This window comes from Oncorhynchus keta, chromosome 5, assembly GCF_023373465.1.
Source record: "Oncorhynchus keta strain PuntledgeMale-10-30-2019 chromosome 5, Oket_V2, whole genome shotgun sequence".
In the NCBI taxonomy this organism is placed as follows: domain Eukaryota; kingdom Metazoa; phylum Chordata; class Actinopteri; order Salmoniformes; family Salmonidae; genus Oncorhynchus; species Oncorhynchus keta.
Window position 1 is genome coordinate 17492499 of NC_068425.1, and position 19426 is coordinate 17511924.

Genomic DNA, 19426 nt, shown 5'->3' on the forward strand with positions numbered 1-19426 from the left:
AGATGCTATTTGGCAGTTGGGTGTGTTCATAGATGCCAAGGTAAGCCAGGCTTCCCCCATAAAAATGTACTAATAAAGAAATGTATGTATTTTCCGTCTCTCTGTGTTTTCATAATTTTCTTTCAATGCGCAAGAGGCTGAACGTATCTCACCGGAGAAAGTATCCGAGAGAGCAAAACAGCGCCCCTCTTTATCTGTATGTGTAGGCCATCTATCTCATGCGGTCTGGTCATAAAGGGTATGACATTTCTACCGCCGGTAGTAATTGAATGCAAGGGAAGCCAGCGAGCGAGAATTTTGTCCCCCTTGATTAAAAAATAAAATAATTAATAATTAATAACCAATCAGCGCTGAGATAAACTCCAAAAAGGTGTCAAGGGAAGCCAGTTTAGGTGAGTCAACATGTTTTTTTCTTCTTGCATGAACGCACAAACACACATACAAATCAGAACCATGGACAGTCACATCATATTTAACTTACTAATTTGGACTAAATTGTTTTTGGTATATTTTAGTTGTCCCTGTATTAGACTAAGCATAGGTGATTTGATTGTGTTGAAATGTCGAAGTTGAAATGGTGCTGAAATAGTGGAGGCAGCGCATTTTTTCATTGCGACTTGCAGTAACTCTCTGTGTTACTAAATCAATAGTTGTTTAGTAGTCCGAAAATGTCGGAAACATTACTTTGCAATATTCATTACTTTGCAACATGCAATATTCTTTGTGGACTTTACAGGACAGAGATTACTCTCCGGTTTTGTGATGAAACAAAGGAGTGGTTGAATTTATTCTGCCACTGTGTCTTCTTATTGTCTCTGCCTTAGGCATACATCCCAGCACAATGCATATGAACTTACAAGTTAAAGAACAAACAACGCAATTATCACAACACATACACTATATATACAAAGGTATGTGGACACCCCTTCAAATGATTGGAATTGGCTATTTCAGCCACACCCATTGCTGACAGGTGTATAAAATCAAGCACACCGACATGCAATCTCCATAGACAAACACTGGCAGTGGTGGCCTTACTGAAGAGCTCAGTGACTTTCAACGTGGCGCCGTCATAGGATGCCTGTTTCCAACAAGTCGGTTTGTGATATTTTTGCCCTGCTAGAGCTGCCCCGGTCAACTGTAAGTGCTGTTATTGTGAAGTGGAAACGTCTAGGAGCAACAGCGGCTCAGCTGCAAAGTGGTAGGCCACACAAGCTCATAAAACTGCTTAGTGCTGAAGTGTGTAGTGTGTAAAATGGTCTGTCCTCGGTTGCAACACTCACTACCAAGTTCCAAACTGCCACTGGAAGCAACATCAGCACAAGAACTGTAATCCAGGAGTTTCATGAAATGGGTTTTCTGTGGCCGAGCAACTGGAGTGGTGTAAAGCTCGCCGCCATTGGACTCTGGAGCAGTGGAAAAGCATTCTCTGGAGTGATGAATCACACTTCACCATCTGGCAGTCTGATGGACAAATCTGGATTTGGCGGTACCTGCCTCAAAGCATAGTGCCAACTGTAAAGTTTGGAGGAGGAGGAATAATGGTCTGGGGCTGTTTTCATGGTTCGGGCTAGTCCCTTAGTTCCAGTGGAGGGAAATCTTAACACTACAGCATACAATGACATTCTAGACGATTCTGTGCTTCCAACTTTGTGGTAACCGTTTTGTGATGGTCTTAACCTGTTTCAGCATGACTATGCCCCTTTGCACAAAGTGAGGTCCATACAGATGGTTTGTTGAGATTGGTGTGGAAGAACTTGACTTGCCTGCACAGAGCCCTGACCCGAATACCATCGAACACCTTTGGGATGAATTGTAATGTTGACTGAGAGCCAGGCCTAATGCTCTAGTGGCTGAAAGGAAGCAAGTCCCCACAGCAATGTTCCACTATCTAGTGGAAAGCCTTCTCTGAACAGTGGACTGTTATTTTTTTATTTAACCTTTATTTAATTAGGCAAGTCAGTTAAGAACAAATTTTGTATTTACAATGACCGCCTACACCGGCCAAACCCGGACAACGCTGGGCCAATTGTGCCCCTGCCCTATGGGACTCCCAATCACGGCCGGTTGTGAAACAGCCTGGAATCAAACCAGGGTGTCTATAGTGACGCCTTAAATACCGAGATGCAGTGCCTTAGAGGGGACCAACCCCTTGTGCCAAAGGGGACCAACTCCACATTAATGCCCATGATTTTAGAATGATATGTTCGACAAGCAGGTGTCCACATACTTTTTTCAACTGGTGTATGTTGTCGTTTTTTCTGGCTTGGCTTTCCCAGTGATTTTACTCACACATCTCTACTGCTCTTTAGTGGTTATTAGTACCAGAGATGGTTAGAATCTATACCGCCTCTGGTTATTACCCCTCCATGAAATGACTGACAAACAGACATAATTAACAGTTTTATTGACTTTTATGGTGCATTAATGGAACCTTGTTTCATTACGGACTGGAAAGGAGGCTACAAAATACAATTTTGTGGTTGAAATTATATTTCACCACATGAGAGACCTTTCACATTGATTCATCTGATTTTGCCTGTCCAGCTCTGAATGGGAAGGTGTTTTACCACTTGGCTGTGGTAGGTCTGGTAGTGACAGTAGGATGGATTGAGAAAATACAGATATGGGACACTAATACAAGGCATCATACTTAGTCATGCTCACACATGGTCAGGAAGGAAATTATATGACAAATAATGATCAGTTAAAAATCATCTACTATATCATGTCCTTGACACCGTCACACACACACACACACACACACACACACACACACACACACACACACACACACACACACACACACACACACACACACACACACAGCTATGTATGCTTCTGTATAGAGACATTTTGGTTTTACAGTGTTTCTACCTTTTTGTGTGGCCTACCATTTTTTTTGTAAATATATATACAATACTGCCACCTCGTGGCACAAAGTTAAATGCACTCGGGTTTTGGTGGAAATTCCGGAAACAATTTATGGTCAATAACTAGTAGGTTTCCATCGACAACAGATTTGAATGTGAATACTTAAGTATCCGTATAAAGAAAATATGCGCAATTTTCCCACCAGTGGTGTTTCCAAGAAACTGACTTGTTGCTCATAAAAATCTGGGCGTGATGACGTATTTTAATATTTATTGGAAAGGAGCATCAATAATCACCGCGCACTTTCACCCCCCTGTGAAATTCATCATAAATGATTTAATCTGTAGCCTAATAAACTGCATGGTTTCTCAAATCGTAGTGGGAGGGGCACCCACACGTCATCTTCGTGTGACTCCCAAGTTTAGTTTGATATGATGGTTACTAGATCAATATTTGCGAATATTTCCACAACCATGTTACCCATCATTCCCTTTACCAACAAAAAAGGATCCTACCATGTAGAGAGGAACACATTACCTGTCTGCATTTATATAATTGTACCGAAACGTCCTGTTTCCATTACAGCTTTCGGATTTTTTCCATAGGATATGACTATACTCAACTAAAAACCGTGGATGGAAACATGGTTATTAGCTAGGTTTCCAACCAGGTGGCAACAGATGCATATATTCCCAAATCAGCAAAAAGAAAATATGATTATTTACTCTCCAGCGGTATGTTTCCACTAAACTGAGTTGTTGAACATCAAAATCACTGCGTGATGACGTGCAACATTCGATTTTAAAAGTTAAAGTTCAATGTGTTTTCGTCGCATTTTCAACTACGGATAATTGTCACAAAAACTATTTTGTTCAATAGCAAATGTGCCTTCTCGGTCAAAAAAAAATAAAATACAGAATGACATTATCCGCATAAATCTGCTGATGGAACGTGGTTAGAGAAATATACGGCAGAGATGTTCTTTAAGTTGAAAAAGGTTTTGTAGAAGGTGCAGTAAGTACTATTATAGACGTTCTATTTTTAGTACGTTACAATCATGGAAAATATAATTCCATTCTGGTTCTGTGTAACCTTCTATCAGTAGTATCCTGAAAGGGGTTTATATTTTACATGAGAGGTCGGGGCAGATCCATGTCCCGCAAGGCATCTCACAAAGTAGGCGAGTCACCTAAACAGGCGGACCTGTACCCGTTCAAAAATTGATCTCGCAAATCTAGGCGAGGACACGGGCGTCACCCCGCGTCGTTATTTTCCTTACTCATCAGTTTAAGGCATAACCAATCGATGGTCGAGGGCAGTAGTTACCTCTATATGCAGACTATTACACTCGTGGTGTTTACCATTGGCGTTCACTTCAAAAGTATAAACATACAGCTGCATTTTATTCTCTGAGCGCATTATGTGATACATAATTGTACATTTTCATTCCTCCATTTAATCAGGTAAAATATAGCTTTTCTTCGAGATTTTACTTATTTACACTGGTTTCAAGTGAGTTTGAGCGCAAAGGTTGATGGGAAAGATAAAACGTTTAATTTACTCCGCATTTTTTTTACTTCGTGAAGAGCAATCGATACCAGAGGTCTCTAAGGCTGTGTAATTGATTTATATTTGTTTGTTTTATGTTACAAGTATAATCTTTTGTTCATTGATGACCAATGAATGGCATTGATGTGATCATTGACACTTCACATAACCTAATAGGCCTTTAAAACCAAATAAATATGAATTTCTCTTAAAATAATACACTCTGGTTTTTAGATCTTGCTAAACAAATGTAAGAGTTAAACATATCTGTATTGGTATTTCAAACAATATATATATATATATATATGTGTGTGTATACAATTGAAATATATCAACAATGTAGTTTTTCAAGGAGCTCTCGAATAAATATTTTATTGAGTTCGCCATTTTTGATCCAACTTGCCTTCCATAGTTTCTTCTCCGTCCAGTTACGATCATTCACGCGCTTGAGTCAAAGAAGATGGAAGACATTTCTTTGGACGAAGTGATACGTCGACGCGGTTTCAACAACAAAGAAACAGTTAAAATGTATTAATTTAGCAATTTATGAGTTTGAATGCAATTTATGAACGCTATGCCTTGAGTTGTATCATTCAACGTAATGAAAAAAATAATTTTCCAGGAAGCCTAGGCTATTTCAATTCCTCAGCGGTCCTGTTCAAGGCCTGTACTCGCCGTTGGATTAGCTACTATATCGTTTCACTTCAGTAACTGATTTCCCTAATATCAAAGAGCCAAATACGCACAGCTAGCTATTTATCAGGGCTCCGTTTAACTAGTTAGCTAACAAGGTAAAAAATAATGTTTTATCAGCATTTGATGACGGTAAGTTAGCTATCGACCAAAATAACCGAGTAAGGTTAACAGGTCGCTGGAATGTACGTTAGGTAGTTAGCTATAAACTAACCATGGTTACACACGCGAAAACGTATAGCTAGCTAGCTAGTATACCTATAGATATTGTACAGAGCGCGAGAACCTCTACCTAGAGCCATATGTAGTCAACTAGTTGTAGCCTAGTCCTCCATGATCTAATATTCACATTTTGGAAAACACAAGGAGCGCATATCAGAACAGCTAACGTTATACTATTTTTTCCCCCCGCTTTGAGTATACCTAGAGACCCGTACTGAATGTAGGGCTAAATCAAATAATATAGCTGGTCTTATACGCGCTAAATGTGGATATTAGATCATGTAGGATTAGGCTACAACTAGTTGACTACCAATGTCGACCTCTTGTCTTTCAGGCCTATGTTCGGCAGGGGTGCAGGAGGGATCGCGAGGACCTTTGATGCTCGACAGAAAATTGGGATGACGGATGTCAGACAGAGACTTGGTGGAGGAGGGGGACTCGGTAAGCAAAAAACAGACCTGGATACATTTTCAGTAGTATCAAATATTCAATGGAATTACTTTGTTGGAACTCAATTATTTAATTCTGAACTTCTTTTGGAGCGATGCTCAAGGTAAAATAATAATACATTTTGCCAGAGTTGAAGCAGGTATTTTTTGTGAGGACCTGCCTGTTGCCCTGTTGAAAAATGCTTATTGAGACTCAAAACATCTATGTATATGCCTGATCTGGATGTCTCTTACCTAAGCCCCATTACAAAATAATCTGTTTCAAACTACACATTTAGCTGTTGGACTATATTACGTTCTGTTAAGCATTCTTAAGGTGTGTTAGCTGGGGCAAATCAGATCAGACATTGGAATTGGTTCTTGCCTTCTGCTCACTCTTGTTCTGCTCTCGCTTCCTCCAGCTTTTCAAGTGAAGGATGCCAGAGAGAAACTTGGCCAGAAAGATGCCCGCTTTCGAATCCGTGGCGGAGGAGGAGCAGGTGGGGTCCAGGATGCCCGACAGATGATCAACTCACGGAAAGGAGGACAGAATACATTTAATGTTACCCCACAGAGTTTACAGCAGATACCAGCAGCACAGCTACAGACACATGTGCAGCAGATACAGATACACACTACCAATGACATTGCCAGTGCAAATGCCAGGCAGTTTACCCCCAACCTACAAGGAATGAACATTAGAGCTGGGGTTATGCCACAGCTGGGGGGTGCACCTAACAGGATGATGGATGCTCGTGATAGGCTGAGCCTCAAGAGGAGCATTGGAGCTCCACCAAGCAAAGGAATGGCGGCACCCATGAAGATCACCAAAACCATCCAGGTAAGTGATCAGGCTGACAGTTGGCTCCAAAGTGACAGTAACCACAGGTCCAGGATCTTCTCTAATATTATCCAGGCTTAGCTACTAGACAGAATTGGCCCACTTGTCACTCAAGATGTGCACGGATAAGAGAAAATGCAAATTCTTGTATAGTTTATAGTGGTAAAGCATAGCCTCACTTCAAACATAGTTTATAGCTAAAGTTAATTGGTAATTAGTTTAAAATTCAACTAGGCTTATTTTCTATTTGGTTATTGGTAGCATGCTTTTAGAGTCAAATATATTCATTTACCTTATAAATAATGATTTTATTTAACTTTTTTTTTTAGCAGCAAAGGCCGGTAGGGATGTCAAGTGGTATCCATATGAACATGCCAAGCAGGAGTTCCCAGGTAAGGGGCATTTTTTTAAAATATAAAAATCAGAAGGTTAGATGGCAGAATTGATTCAAATTTGCTTTAGAGTATTATCAACTGAATTTGGTTGATTTCTCCTGGTCATGCGCCACCGCAATGCATATGTGAGTGAGTAACTTACCATCTCTCGCTCAGTCTTTCTCAGGTGATGATGATATCCCTAGCAAACAGATGAAGACCACTACTGGCAACCATATGCTACAGTCACGGGTGCGAAGACTGTTAGATTTTCTTAACTTTTCTCTTTCTGTTGCTTTTCCCTAAATTATCTGTAATTCTTTAATATTCAATGTAACTCGAATATCCCTTTAATACTGCCACACTGGCTATATTGGTGTCTCACTCTCAAAACTTTCCATTCATTAATTGAAAAGTTTCAATGCTTCCTCTCTTTCTCCAACAGCCTGGCACCCTGGGCTGCCCTTTCACTATGTCAGCCCCCATCACTAAAGTAGTCAAAAACGATGCGTACACCGCTCCTCGTCCCCCAGTGCCTGTGGCACCCACAAGGCCCAACCCTAGTGTAGGGGCCTCCCGCTCCTCTGCTCTCGCCTTACAGCCCATCTCCAGGACCCTCAGGCAGGCAGGGCCCACAGCGGAGACCAGCTCCCAGCCTCCTCCACCCCCACAGGTCAGTATCCACATGTCCATTCACCCAGCTACTTGAGCACTGGATTACATAAGGTCATCTCTATAGGAATGTGTTGGTAGGGGTGCTAGCAGATACCAATAGACTTCCAGTTATTGTGCTAATGCTAGTTATCATTGGCTTGCAAAACTACCTCTAACTTCATACTGGACAGAGACATCCAAATGGTATCCACAAGTTCATCTGACTCTGGGGAAGTAGATAAATGGCCTCCTTGTCAGAAGTATCTCTCTAACCCAGCGGTGGGCAATTCCATTCCTCGGGGTCCTGATTGGTGTCACAGCTTTGCCCCAGCTAACACACCTGACTCCAATAATCACCTAATCATGTTCTTCAGTTTAGAATGAAGTTTGATTAATCAGTTGTTTGTTACGGATGGAGAAAAGGTGTGACACTAATTTTACAAGTGGTAAAATTAGTTCCAAACAGTACAATTTTGCTAGGACTGTCTGGGAGTGGTCTGAGTGAGGAGGGGAAAACTGAAAACTAGCTGTTATTGGCAGAGAGCTTTGGAGCTCTTTATGTCTATTGACTAATATACCACAAAGTGAGGTCACCAGGCAGGCCAAAACTCCATCCCACCTCAACAGGCTGAAATTTCAAGTAGTCTTTTCAAATGGCTCCTACACTAAAAAGGCTATATAATTTTCACAGTATTATTCCAACTTAGTTGGAATAGTTTGGAAATGTATATAAACCACAGGAAAGTCACATTTTGGACTGCACTGGGCCTTTATCATCACTAGTTGGCAGCATAGCAATCCTCTGGATCAGTATTCAACCTACTTCTTTCTCGTTGACGATAGATGAACGTAATGCCTACCATTGGCTTGTTGTGTTGGTGTGAGCTGTATATGGATTTGATTGTAAAGTGTTTTGGTGCACCCCTTCAGCCTACCTTCAGTCCTCTGGAGGGGACTAAGATAACAGTGAATAATCTGCACCCCCGTGTCACTGAAGAGGACATAGTGGTAAGTGCCTCATGCTGTTCAGTTCTCTGCTGTTTTAGATTCTCTAGCTGTGTGTGTAAATTCCAGACCTGCTTACGATGCAGCCATGACTCATTAATCACATTCAACTGACCTTTTTCCTGTGTTCTTGTGACGGTCCACAGGAGCTGTTCTGTGTGTGCGGTGCCTTGAAGCGAGCGAGGCTGGTGAAGGTGGGGATTGCTGAAGTGGTGTTTGTGAGGAAGGAGGACGCTGTGAGCGCCTATAGGAAATACAACAACCGCTGTCTGGATGGTAAGGGCCTTCAGCAAGGGCAACATTTATTTCAAGGTTGATTGATTTTTTTGGGCACCAGCCTCTGGTAATGAGGCAGGTGATGATGAATAGTTATCTTAAAAGGCATTGGTTTTACTTTAAATCTTTATTCATTCTCTTCCCAAGGCCAGCCCATGAAGTGCAATCTTCACATACAGGGGAATGTCATCACTTCAGACCAGCCCATTCTTTTGTAAGTCTCTGTTATATTCATATTTCTCACTGCCCCCTTGGTTGCATAAAATCTTACATGGACCTCATTATCTCTCACAGGAGGCTCAGTGACACTCCAGGCAGTGGAAGGAAAGAAGGCCTGCCCCTCTCTTTGTCTCGCCCCGGGGGTCGTCCAGCCTCCTCTCAGCCCACACCTGAGGTGGATCCCCAGACCATCCTCAAGGCCCTGTTCAAATCTACTGTCCAGAACCCCTCTACCACAGAGTCTCCTGGTTCACAGTGCACAGCCTTCCGCATTAAGATATAACTTTCTAGTACATCCACACAACAAATAATACATCCACCCTCCTGTTTGACAGAGACGTCTACTGACATGATCAAATAGCATGATACTGTATTTGTATAACTTTGACAGATCATTGGCAGGTTGTAACATCTCAAATTAACACACTGATGCCGTCGTCCAGATTTTTAGGAAAGAAAAACATTTGTAGCCGTGGCATACTACATAGATGCATGTCTCATAACGGACCAATGTGAGGCAGTCTGATTTGTTCATTTATTGTTTTAATCAAATTTGGTGGGGGGATAAACTGGACAGTTGTGGGTATTTTTTGTATCACATGGTTCACTTACAACTGTTCAAATAGTTCACATTGAACACCCCTCTTGGAATCATGATGTTTTGTGCTGGTTGGAGTCCCGCCCCGTCCCCCCCAACCAATGGTCTCACTATGACCTGATGCACGAACTCATGAAGATACTTGTACTGTGAACTACAGGCAGCAGTGGTTCTTGTACTGGACATAATACACATTTTGATTTCAGAATGACTTGTACACCTGCTCGTATTTCGTTGTGGTATTTGGTTTGCCGTTCTTTTTGTGGCATTCAGGTTCTATGCTTATTTGTGGCTGTTATTTTACTTTTCATTGCTTTTTGTGCAGCTTAGAGAAGTCATGCTAATTTGTTCAACTTATGTTCAACTGTCTGTAAATTGCTTTTTACAGCTGCCTTTTATGTCAGTCATGAAGATATGGTAGTGAGGTCAGATCTATGTACAAGTTAATTACTGCCAATAAATATGTTGCTTTATAAAGATGTGTTCATATTGATGTGTGTGTGTGTGTATATAAATCATATCCTTATTTAACAATAGAATTTTGATAATTTTGCATTCGTGTCTTTAGGTCTGTCTGCTAGACAGACGGGTTCACAAAACCTTTTGGGGCTGGAGATCCCTTTTGTGATAGCAAATTCAGCAGGGACCCGCTTATAAACATTACAACACGAGTGCAATTTTGTTTTAAATGGCCTACAAGGTGTGTGCATTGCTGGGTGAACCCAGGCCCTGGGAAAAAGCATTTAAAAGACCCTGCTCTTGGCATCAGAGAAAATGTAGCAGTTTTGTTGTTGCAGCAGCTTTAATTCTACACATTTTGCCATGAGGCAGAGAACAAACTGCTGTTTTAAAGCTTTAATTTGGGAATATAATTGAGTTAACATAAATGGTGTACTGTGAATACCAATATCCCTGAGCCTCCCTAGGCCCATATTGCCCAGGGTTAAGGACATAAATTGTAGATAAGTTCTAGTACATACGTTAAATGTATTTCACAGATCCCTTGGCCAACCGTCGTATAATCTGTTAGTCGTTAAAAAAATGAAATGTAAAACATGTGTTGAGATCTGGCCGCGGACCCCTGCAGTACACCTGGGCCTCACTTTGAGAACCCCTGTGATAGACAGCTAGAGCCTCTAAAAATTAGTATTAACATTTTTGGTGGGGGGGATTTGTATGAAGCATATTTAGACTACAACCAATCCATTTCCACTTCCTGTGTGAAAGGTCGTAAAGAAGATGGCGCCGTCCAGGTCGAAACATGCCAACCAGACTTGTTATTCCAGGAGGTTTTACGGGTAACCATTGCTAAGATAACACACGTAAACGGAAAATGTGTTAAAAAATATAATTTGAGGTTAGTTAGTTCGCTCATGATCTCATTGTTTCAACCATGCTAGCTAACTCCACAACGTATGTCGAACACTGAACTTAAGCTTTCTTCAAGACCAAACTTTGTAAACACATGAGTCTTGAGGTTGTTGACGCCTTATGGTGTTTAAAGATTAAAATCGGTCAACTTGATGTCGATATTATTTGGACTGCATCCCCTAAGACTACATCATGTAGCTTAAGCAAAGATTGCCTACTATGTTTTACTCTCAGGCTAAAGCCATTCGTAACCTCTGCGTCTCCCTGGAGTTGTAGACAATGTATTAGGACCTGCCTAGACAGATGACTGTTTTGACTGTCTTTTGACTTAACCACTCTTCTCAGTGCTTTCTCTACAGTTCAGTACTGACATTGTTGCCCAACACAAAATATGTGTAAAAGAACACCGAGTGCGAGCAGAGAAAACCACACAAAGACCCCTCGACAGAACACTGTTTGTCCTTAACATTCCTCCATATTGCTCGGAGGTACGTTTGGTAATTGACAGTCTTTACAACAATCAGTGTGCATGTGATTGTTGTACTATTAGCAAGTCTACAGAAAAATGAAATGTTTGTGCTACAGCTGTCTGTGGCCAAATAAGGTATAAAAGTACTAATCTCTTTCTGCTGTCTTTCAGGGTGTCATAAAGGAGCTCTTCTCTCAGTTTGGTCCTGTTCAGTCTGTGGAGCTGAGGGAGAAGCCAGGGTCCTTTGAGCACTCAGGACCCAAGCTGGCCAAGTATTTCACACCAGCACAAAAACAGGTATGCCCTGAATCCGGACAACGAAGCTCAGTGTTTAGATCAGATTGATTATTGAAGTGCTTATGGACACCCTTTCGGTATTGAGCCTTTTCTGTTTCCATTCCCCACAGAGGTTCAGAGTGGGTTACATCGTGTTTCAGAAGGCCATCAGTATTACAGCAGTGAAGTCCCATCCCCATGATGTCCCATTGGTTGTTTCCACAGAGCAGCAACCTGTGTGGACAGGTCTACAGAGTGAGTGAGCTTTAAAGTCCTCTTCTAGATGCTTGGTCTTTCTTTACTAAATGTTGGCATAATGTATTAAATTGGAAAGACATTTCACCCAGATTTAATACCATATTTAACATGCCTTTCACTTGTCTCACTTTGTCTTTAGAATGGATTCATCAGTACAAGCAGTCATTTGCTCAGCCAGACAAACTACACAGGAGGCAGTTGACACCTTCATGCAGGATTACGATACGAGAAAAGAACAGGTCAGATTCTCCCTCTCAATCTCAACTCTTCATTTTGGTATTTGTGAACACTTTTTTTGCTTCTTACCCAGGAGGCAGAGCGACAAAAGGAGGACGCTGAAGAGCAGCTGGAGGATGAGGAGGGCTGGGTAAAAGTTACCAGGGGTCAAAGCAGGACCAAGACCCGCCCCCACAGTGAGGTATCCAATCAGAAAGCTCTGCAGAAGGAGAGCAGAAAAAGGAAGCAGAAGGAGCTCATGAACTTCTACACCTGGCAGCACAGAAACACACAGAAAGAATGTAAGTTATGGTTCTAGTCATTTGATCACAGAAGCACAATGTGTGGTGAAATCAGTATTCTTTCATTTTGTTCAGTCATTCTGGCTTCACTGCTAACTTTGTCCATATTACTCAGTCACTCTGCATTTTGAAAAGGGTTATTCTCTCTTTCAGACATCACTGAACTGAGGAAAAGGTTTGAGGAAGACAAACAGCGAATTGCTTTGCTAAGAGCACAGAGGAAGTTCCGACCTTACTGAATCAACAGATTCTCCCCACCATTGATGTCAATAAATCAATTTTTATAGTTTGTCACTGATAGTAATTTATGGAGTCTACAAGTTTGATTGGTATTCGATTCAAAAGTTGTGAACCTTAGGATCACTTCAGGTTTTCCAACACTCTTATATTCTATATTCTGCTCTTTCTGGGGCTGTAGGATAGGAGGCTTTAATATCTGATATTTACTTTTCAGGTGCAGCGCTATGCACTCAGTTTACGTGACCTTTACCAAAGTGTCAAATACAAACTGGATGCATTGGAATGCACATGGCCAGTGAAGGTATTTAAAGGTAGTTGAAATAAATACCAATTGTAATTAAGTGTTCATATAGGTGCTTTATTGGGCTTGTTCAACCTGTAGGCCAGTCTCATTGTTTCTGGTTTCCATTTCCACATCATTTTCTTTCACTTCTGCCACTTGACAACTCATCGACCATGAAGAGAACAGGAGGAAGAACAGGATGGAGGTACAGATGACAATGACAGAGTACATTGACACCTGAAATGCTGAAGGCCAGCAAGAGAAAATGTTAGTGTCAGTTTCATTCATACAGTAGCTGTGGGGTAAGTTGAGACACCCTTGTTTCTAAAAAACCATAGCCAAAATGTGTCATTTGACCAAATATTTAGGAAGATGTTATTTCATGGAGTCTGAAGGAAGAAACCACATGGGAAAGAGGTAATCAAGTTAGGTCCAAAAAAGTCAAATTAATTTGAGTTAGATGTTTCAATCTAAACCAAAATGGATCATTTTAAAGATTGTTCTATACATCAGTTGGAGTCTATAAGCTTCCATGTGGTCCTAAACCTAGCATGAAAGTGCATTCCTTGTAAGTGTGGGTTGGGTTAATATAGTAAAAATGTTTGCCTTGGAGTAAGTTGAGCCAACGGCAAGTGAGCAAATTTAAGAGTTCTTCCCAGGCATAATGCAAAGCATTATTGCTGGTATATGTTAAGTGTATAAAAAAAGTGCAACGTTTGTTAGGTGTTAAGCCTGTGTTTAAATATGCTTAAATTGATTAAGACTAAATCAATTGTGATTGTGTTTGGGGAAAAATAGACATGATTTTAAAAAGATGGTAATATTTAATTCAGTACAAAAGTGTAGGTAGCTTGACCCTGAGTAGTTGAATCATGTTTTAAAAACGCTTAAATTAATTTGATTATTTCCTGGGATACACATCCTGAAATAAGTAGATATGTTAGAAGGAATACATTTCCCTTGAGAGTGATGTTGACTATAAAATTAAAAGGCTAAACTTACCCCACTCTCCCCTATTTGGAATGTGCTTACCTATATTCAGATGATCACTATGATTTTGTTCCTGTCCAGAACCATTCTGACCCAACAGCACAGGACCAAATGAGACTAACTGGGAGACTCGATCTGACCCAGACTCCCTCCTCTCCCTCTCACCATCAGGTGCTGGATGGAGGAGGATAAGACAGCATGACTATTGGATGAAATAACCCAATTCAGTGTTGGGGTGAATGTAAAACACTCACAGGTGATGGAGCAGTGTTGTTTACACTCTTCCTCCTCTGTGCAGATCTCCACCCAGCAGTAAAAGTACACCTGAAATACAAGATTCAGCAATCAGTGTTTTTCCAACCCTGGTCCTCCAGTACCCCAACAGAACACATTTCCGTTGTAGTCCTGGACAAACACACCTCATTCAACTCATTGAGGGCTTGATGATTAGTTGAATCAGGTGTGCTTGTCAGGGCTACAATGAAAATGTGTACTGTTGGGTCATCGATGACCAGGGTTGGGAAACACTGCAGCAGATGGAGGACCAAGAGATCTTTGTTTTGACAATTTATACTGAACAAAAAATGTAAACATAACATGCAACAATTTCAACGATTTTACTGAATTACAGTTCATAAGGAAATCAGTCAATTGAAATAAATAAATTAGGCCCTAATCTATGGATTTCATATGATTGGGCAGGGGCGCAGCCAATGGGTGGGCCTGGGAGGACATAGGCCCAACCACTTGGGAGAAAGTCCCAGCCATTCAGAAATAGTTTTTCCCCGCAGAAGAGCTTTATTACAGACAGAAATCCTCAATTTCATCAGCTGTCCAGGTGGTTGGTCTCAGACAATCTCGCAGGTGAAGAAGCCGGATGTGGAGGTCCTGGGCTGGCGTAGTTACACGTGGTCTGCGGTTGGACATACTGTCAAATTCTCTAAAACAATGGAGGCGGCGGCTTATGGTGGAGAAATTTAAATTCTGGCAACAACTTTGGTGGACCTTCCTGCAGTCAGAATAACAATTGCACGCTCTCTCAAAACCGGAGACATCTGTGACGTGACACAAAACTGTACATTTTAAAGTGGCCTTTTGTTGTCCCCAGAACAAGGTGCACCTGTGTAATGATCATGCTGTTTAATCAGTTTCTTGATATGCCACACCTTTGGATTATCTTGGCAAAGGAGAAATGCTCACTAACGGGATGTTCAATTTGTAAGTCGCTCTGGATAAGAGCGTCTGCTAAATGACTTAAATGTAAATGTAAATGTAAACAAATGTATGCACAACATTGAGAAATATGCTTTTTGTGTATATGGAAGAGTTCTGGGATCTTTTATTTCAGCTCATGAAACATGGGACCAACACTTTACATGTTGTGTTTATATTTTTGTTCAGTATATATTAGAAAAATGTTCAGATAACTAGGATAGACCTTACCTCCTCCACACTGGGATTGCCCGTCTCAGGGTCAAAGAAGGAAAATGTCTTGACATCAAACCTCCTGACCTGGGAGTGAGAAGTTGTCTTCCCCCGACTGTCCACTGGGACGGAACTCCTCATGCTGTCCAGAGGGTTAGGACAGCTGTCACAGGAAGAGGGAAGGGGGTGAGACTACTAAACCAATATTGACAGTCTTCATATTCACTGTGATTAATCTTGAGCCAGTATAGGAAAACTTTTGTCTCCCTCCCTCTCACCCATCATAGAGTAGTGTCCATACGGAGTGTCTGGAGGCAGGGTAGGCAAAGCAGTCACGCACACGCAGGGAGAGACTGGGGTCAGGGGAGGGTGGAGTGATTGACACCTCCACATACACAGGCTTACGCAGATAGAGGGTCAGGGGCAGCTGGTCCTCAGGGAGGAAAGAGGTAAAGGACTCATCTGGAAAAAAGAAAAGGGCCAGGATGATGGAGGTCTACCAGTATAACAGTGTGTTGAAGTGACAACTCTTGATGCCATATACTTGCAGTGATTGGATATGGCATCCCTTGCTTGGTCTGTGGAAACCATATTGTTTTACTACAGTACCTGTGGCTATTCTCATCTGCACTCGGACAGTCCCCAGTGCAGTCACAGGTGGAGGGTTAGTTGGGTTTAAGGACCACAGATCAGTGTGGAGGAGAGCTGACCCCTCATATTGACACTGGACCTGCAGACTACAAACCAAGTCTCATTCAAAACATTTACTCCATAGTAGTTTCAAGCAATTAGGTTCTGGCTAACACCATGATATGGTAAAGTAGTCCAAATTGTAGTGCACTGTCCACAGGCAGGAAGAGAAATAAGCAGCTACCTGAAGGGAGAATGTTTGCCTGTAATCTTTGGATGCAGTTCCTCAACCTCTACCTCATAGCTTACAACATCCCCATTCACCTGTAAATATAAGAGGGGGAAAGAGGTATTTTTGCATACCTAAGAGTATTCAACATTACAAGAAGAAAAAAAATCAGCATTATACTACTACCAGAGGTATTCAGGACAGCAATATACTACTGTAGAATAGGGCAGAAGGCAAACTAGACCTACTGACTCACCATCATCTTTGTGCCACACTCCCTCACCCCGATTTTAAAGACAGCTGTATCTGCAGAGGTAGCTACAGGAGAGCACTGTGGCTGACCCTTGACGGCAAGGTTGTTGGGGTTGAGTGGGGGGTCAGCGTCTTTCGCCTTCACAGAAAACACAAAATGGCCATCCAGAGAACAGGCTGAGAGCAAGAGGAGACAGAAATAAGGAGTTATTCTTGATATTTAATCTCTGAAATCACTATGCGCCAATCTCACCAAGACAGTCACTATCCCTCTGCTGATACTCTCTTTCAAAAGCATGTTCTCCATTGTACAAAATACACACAAAGCTAATTCCATTACTGTTCATTCTGTAATAGCAAGTTGAGTCATGATCATCATAGCAGCATCCCAGTTTGAGACAGCCATCATTGGAGACATCCTGGGGCCCACAGTCCACACGCAAAGCTCTATGGATGCTGCATTTTCCTGATCGTGCTGAAGGAAAGTAAATTGGAAGAATTACTTTTAGAGAGGTGGTACTAAATGGTACTGTAATCACTATGTGGGATAAATCATCTAAAATTCACCCCCTATGAAATTATATGAACTCACAGGTGCGACCGATGATGGGTTTCTGGGCCATCTTCTTGAGTAGGGGGCAGCTAATATTGACCCTGTACCATTGATCCCCTGCATCCAGCTGGACTCTCAAAGATACAACCACTGTGTCACCCTAAATATAAAACAAAGTGGTTTGATATGGCAATCAGGTTTACACACAAGACCTCTCAATGCAATGAACATCAAAAATACATGACCATACCTCAACCTGTGTATAGCAACTGTCATATCGACTCTGGAAAGAAAGAGTACCATTCTTCTCTCCCCTTCTCACGCCACAATGTTCTTTGGCTTTTGGCACAGGCACACTGACTCCAGACCTGTCTGGGGAAAATGAGATCAACCAGCATACCATAAATTCTAATTAAACAAACAAATCTGCAGATATAGAGGGCTAAAATATAATGGCGATTTACCTTTCACACGCAAGTTGTGAAGAACCGCTTGACCGAAAACTGCGCGTATTCGTCGGACGGTGCAGGTAACTCGAGGCAGGGCATCTTGTGCTCTAGTTTGAGCGGTTTTCTGCTGCACGAGAGTTGAAAGGCATCGGTAATATGGCGAAAAGAATGTAAATATTACACAAATCATAAGTAGCATCGTTAGGCTACAGGTTATGCTGTGTTTAATTGTGACAAAGGTAATATTTTGCGCGGTATTTGTGTAGTGAAGAAACGTGTCTTGTAAGACCAGTAATTAGAGTGATGAGGCAGGACATTGCGTCAGGCTTTGTTAGCCGACCGGTGATTAAGTCAATTATCACAGTCTGACTGTATGTTGGCCTGCTGTATGTGATACATCCGTGACTGAATGAATGATAACATTTTATTTTATGAATACATTTGATGTATTATTAAGGGATCCTTCCAACTTTTACCCATTTGTTTTCTTTAATAGCCTACTGTGGGAAAAGTTTGGCTATATTGTGGACTTTCATTCTAATTCTATGTTGAGTCCAAAGGAAAATGAGGACATATCACCCTTGATTAAAAGATCAAAGTAAAGTGAAGGTAGTGTATGGCACATTTGCACTGTGCATACAATATTACGCAATTCATTTTCACCTCAGGGTCAGTAAATGCAATTATTACATAACAACCTCAATCCCCTTCTCTTCTCTCACAGTCACCATGCTCATTTCTCAGTCCCAATGGAAATGCTTGTACCGATTGCTTGTACCCACCCAATCTATGTTATGAGGCTTTTTAACATGAGCACTTATATTCATTGATGATGTGCTGCTTTTAATGTCAGTGTGTCCTTTGTTGTTTTATTGTGTATTTATTGGTGGTGTTATGTATTGGCTGGTTCAATCAAATGTGCCCTTTTGGGGATTAATAAAGAACTATCTTATCCTATTACATAGCCAGGCCCATCTTTTTGCTACATATTGGAAGCCACAAAATGAAATAGAACGTTGTATCTTTATGCTGTAAACACTGTGTTCAGTAGGCCTACTGTCACTGTGGCCACGCATGGTATTGTCCCCCATGTAATGCAGACACAGAACAGGATGAAAATAGCTATATAGGACAACATTTGGAAGTCTACTTTTTGCATGTAGCAATTTGAGGAAGATCATAGAGCAAGATTACTTGTAAATTCATGTGATCTACATAATTGCAGCTAAATTAAAAGTTGTCCCACTGAGACAAGACAGGCCTCATGTCAGTTAAAAGTGGGATGGACATGATATACACATAGTTAAACTAAGTGATGAGAAAATATATTCACATTTCGTTTTTTTTCCTGTATTCCATCCTTTTTTTGGACCATACATAAGTCATGACTCATGAGCCATAAACTGATTACACAATTGGCCTACTAACTTTTCAATTACATGTGTTGGTTGTACAAGCAGAATTATATAATCCAATTTGGAATATATAGCCACCCTTTAGATGTTGTAGTATTGGACTACGACTGAGGCAAATTCGAAGCACATTCTATAAAAACATGACATAATGGATGATGTTTAAACAATAATCAATCATATATGAAAAGCATTTACTCTCCTTAGGCTTGCTCAGCTCTCTTCACAACCACAATGCTGTATTATTTCATCCAAACCAATCTCAAATATCCCACCTAACCTCAACACACTAGATTTATATGACAATCTCAATTCAAAGGCTTGTTGACAATATGGGAA

General features: G+C 41.2%; 2 protein-coding genes, 1 non-coding gene and 1 pseudogene across 7 annotated transcripts; 2 read left to right on the plus strand and 2 right to left on the minus strand.

Annotated features, from left to right (window-relative positions):
- Window positions 1-17: 17 nt before the first annotated feature.
- On the plus strand, window positions 18-10209 carry LOC118376989 (polymerase delta-interacting protein 3-like). Of its 3 annotated transcripts, none has more exons than XM_035763793.2 (10): window positions 18-40; window positions 5672-5778; window positions 6188-6606; window positions 6936-6998; window positions 7158-7232; window positions 7426-7653; window positions 8565-8642; window positions 8786-8915; window positions 9063-9129; window positions 9210-10209. In XM_035763793.2, the coding sequence occupies exons 1-10, from the start codon at window positions 33-35 to the stop codon at window positions 9415-9417; spliced, it is 1383 nt and encodes a 460-aa protein (XP_035619686.1). In that variant the 5' UTR covers window positions 18-32; the 3' UTR covers window positions 9418-10209. The 3 variants fall into 3 exon arrangements, with proteins under 3 accessions (XP_035619686.1, XP_035619683.1, XP_035619684.1); XM_035763790.2 differs by lacking the exon at window positions 18-40 and adding an exon at window positions 4803-4950; XM_035763791.2 differs by lacking the exon at window positions 18-40 and adding an exon at window positions 4803-4950 and having other exon boundaries at window positions 6939-6998.
- LOC118377007 (U12 minor spliceosomal RNA) lies at window positions 4016-4170 on the minus strand. The gene has a single exon (XR_004824144.1). It is a non-coding gene; the product is annotated as a U12 minor spliceosomal RNA (small nuclear RNA).
- Window positions 10210-10956: 747 nt separating the features above from the next.
- LOC118376992 (ribosomal RNA-processing protein 7 homolog A-like) lies at window positions 10957-12918 on the plus strand (annotated as a pseudogene).
- Window positions 12919-13037: 119 nt separating this feature from the next.
- Window positions 13038-18091, minus strand: LOC118376991 (zona pellucida sperm-binding protein 1-like). Of its 3 annotated transcripts, none has more exons than XM_035763796.2 (12): window positions 17691-18091; window positions 17477-17598; window positions 17266-17386; window positions 17014-17148; window positions 16678-16850; window positions 16437-16516; window positions 16172-16299; window positions 15841-16024; window positions 15581-15725; window positions 14392-14461; window positions 14180-14311; window positions 13038-13392 (listed from the first exon to the last, which is right to left on the minus strand). In XM_035763796.2, exons 1-12 carry the CDS (start codon window positions 17872-17874, stop codon window positions 13223-13225), a joined length of 1644 nt encoding a protein of 547 aa, XP_035619689.2. In that variant the 5' UTR covers window positions 17875-18091; the 3' UTR covers window positions 13038-13222. The 3 variants fall into 3 exon arrangements, with proteins under 3 accessions (XP_035619689.2, XP_035619690.2, XP_052374854.1); XM_035763797.2 differs by having other exon boundaries at window positions 17477-17594; window positions 17691-17825; XM_052518894.1 differs by lacking the exons at window positions 13038-13392; window positions 14180-14311; window positions 14392-14461 and adding an exon at window positions 14713-15077 and having other exon boundaries at window positions 17691-18088.
- Window positions 18092-19426: the final 1335 nt, after the last annotated feature.

What these genes read in the sequence shown, in the direction of transcription:
- LOC118376991 (XM_035763796.2), bottom strand. Translation starts at nt 17,874, where the DNA reads ATGCTACTTATGATTTGTGTAATATTTACATTCTTTTCGCCATATTAC. An exon ending in TTGCTATTACAGAATGAACA is followed by an intron (nt 16,851 to 17,013) that starts GTAATGGAATTA and finishes TCTTGCTCTCAG; the next exon opens with CCTGTTCTCTGGATGGCCAT. An exon ending in TAGTGATCATCTGAATATAG is followed by an intron (nt 13,393 to 14,179) that starts GTAAGCACATTC and finishes GCTGGCCTTCAG; the next exon opens with CATTTCAGGTGTCAATGTAC.
- LOC118376989 (XM_035763790.2), top strand. Translation starts at nt 4,883, where the DNA reads ATGGAAGACATTTCTTTGGACGAAGTGATACGTCGACGCGGTTTCAAC. An exon ending in ACCATATGCTACAGTCACGG is followed by an intron (nt 7,233 to 7,425) that starts GTGCGAAGACTG and finishes TTTCTCCAACAG; the next exon opens with CCTGGCACCCTGGGCTGCCC. An exon ending in TCACTGAAGAGGACATAGTG is followed by an intron (nt 8,643 to 8,785) that starts GTAAGTGCCTCA and finishes GACGGTCCACAG; the next exon opens with GAGCTGTTCTGTGTGTGCGG.